Raw genomic sequence first — 1,724 nt, 5'->3', positions numbered from 1 at the left:
AGAGCAGGCTGCCAATTCAGGGAATGTCCCCTTCCCTCTCCTCATCCTGCATGGATGGCGAATGCAGACGCCAGGGGCACCCCGGCCATGACAGAGCAGGAGTGCAGCAGGGCGGACGCAGCCAGCTCTCCAGGAAGAGGCACTGAGGATTACCAGGTAGGTAGGAGCTCAGACAACAGCCAGGTGCATAGCAGAGGAATTCCTTTCTGAGGACAGACAACTCCAGTTCAAACAACTACACAGAGCAGCTGAGGATGATGCCCAGTCACTCCAGCAGCAGATGCTGCTGCCCCTTGAGCTGCTGTGAAAACACCCCAAGGAGGCTCTAAATGAGGTAAAGAGACCTCTGCCCACAGCTGACCTTGCAGGAACACGGTACTGGCTGGTCAGAGGCTGCAGAGCTCTGAAGGAAGCAGTAAGAAATGCTTATTATATAAAAGAATTTGGCCTGTGTTGTCTTATGGTTTTCCCCTCCCCAAGCCACTAATGGCACAGCTCCTCAGCTGGTGATCTGCACTGGTATCTTCCAGCAGAATAACATCTGGTCCTGGTCATCCACCAGTTCCCACTTCACAATCAGTTTAATCTGAAAGAGAGAGAAAAGCACAGCAAAATGAGAGCATTCAGAAAACTGTAAAGCAAGGGCACAGGGAAGGGAGTTATCACTTGTGTGTAGCAAGGAGGTCCTGGGAGCTCTGCTCAAAGAGGACAGAGCAGAGGCGACACTCACACTCATGCAGTAACTCCTGGAGTATCTTACATGGGTGGAGGGTTCAGTTGCTTGACACAGGAGACCTCCACACAGTGCACTCAGACCCCCACTCTGAGTTCGCAGAGTGGAAACACCTGCAGCCCAGAGCTGAGCAGCCCCTGTCTGGGAGCATTTGGCAAAGTGCAGCATCTGCACAGAGGCACAGTACAAGATGATACTTGAGTAGCTGAAGCCACTTTTCAGCAGCTGGAACCAGACTGCTTCCTCTGTTAGGTCTGTCCCAAAATGGGAACTTGAGACCATCATGCTCACAGCAGAAATGTGACCAGATAGTCCGAGCAGTCTTCTGACCTCTTCCCCACCACTACAGATAGCCTGAGCCGTCTTCTAAGAGTCTTCCCCACCACCACAGAACAAGGTGTCCCCCCTTAAAGGCAGGTGGTGGGATGATCCCAGGAAGGCCAGTAGCTCTGAGGTGCAGACCAGCTGCCTGCTTACTTACACTGGGGTACTCGCTCTTCACGGGGAGTTTGTTCAGGTAGCTGTAGGAACGGCCATTCTGAATGGGGCACTGGATCCCAGACTTGCATCCATCAGGCTCAGGAATGGGAAAGGGTACGTCCACACGCAGCATCTCGCCGTACACCTTTGCTTGGCTGCCCTGGCTCTCTGTCTCTGCACAACACGGAGATGTGAGCAGGGAACAGAGCAGGGACGTGCTTCTACCTTACACCCTGCCCTCCACCCACCCTGGAGGCCACAAGAACACAACTGAAGGCCGCCCTTCCTCCCCAGCCTTTTTTTTGCTAGCCCCCCCCCCTTCCCCACCCCTGCCCAAGCAGCAGGACGCGGAGGCGACCGCGTCCGCGCCACCTCCCGCGGGGCTCACTGCTGGCGAAGGTGACGTTGATGCTGTAGGTCGTCCCCTTGTGAAGCAGGCAGGGCTGCGTTGGGCAGGGGCTCACGTTCACCTCCTGGATGCTGCCGACTTTGGAACCTGCAAGGAAGAGCC

The 1,724-nt window shown here is 55.3% G+C and overlaps 1 protein-coding gene across 1 annotated transcript; it reads right to left on the bottom strand.

Annotated features, from left to right (window-relative positions):
- Window positions 1–499: 499 nt before the first annotated feature.
- On the bottom strand, window positions 500–1,709 carry NPC2 (Niemann-Pick disease, type C2; the record flags this gene model as incomplete). The annotated part of the gene is made up of 3 exons (XM_008938926.1): window positions 500–586; window positions 1,215–1,387; window positions 1,602–1,709. Coding segments are annotated over 3 exons (368 nt in total), but the record flags the coding sequence as incomplete, so codon positions are not given.
- Window positions 1,710–1,724: the final 15 nt, after the last annotated feature.

The sequence above is a fragment of the Merops nubicus genome, unplaced genomic scaffold (genome assembly GCF_000691845.1).
Source record: "Merops nubicus isolate BGI_N331 unplaced genomic scaffold, ASM69184v1 scaffold35994, whole genome shotgun sequence".
In the NCBI taxonomy this organism is placed as follows: Eukaryota; Metazoa; Chordata; class Aves; order Coraciiformes; family Meropidae; genus Merops; species Merops nubicus.
Note: the sequence above shows the minus strand (reverse complement) of the source record. Positions and strands in the feature narration are given on the sequence as shown.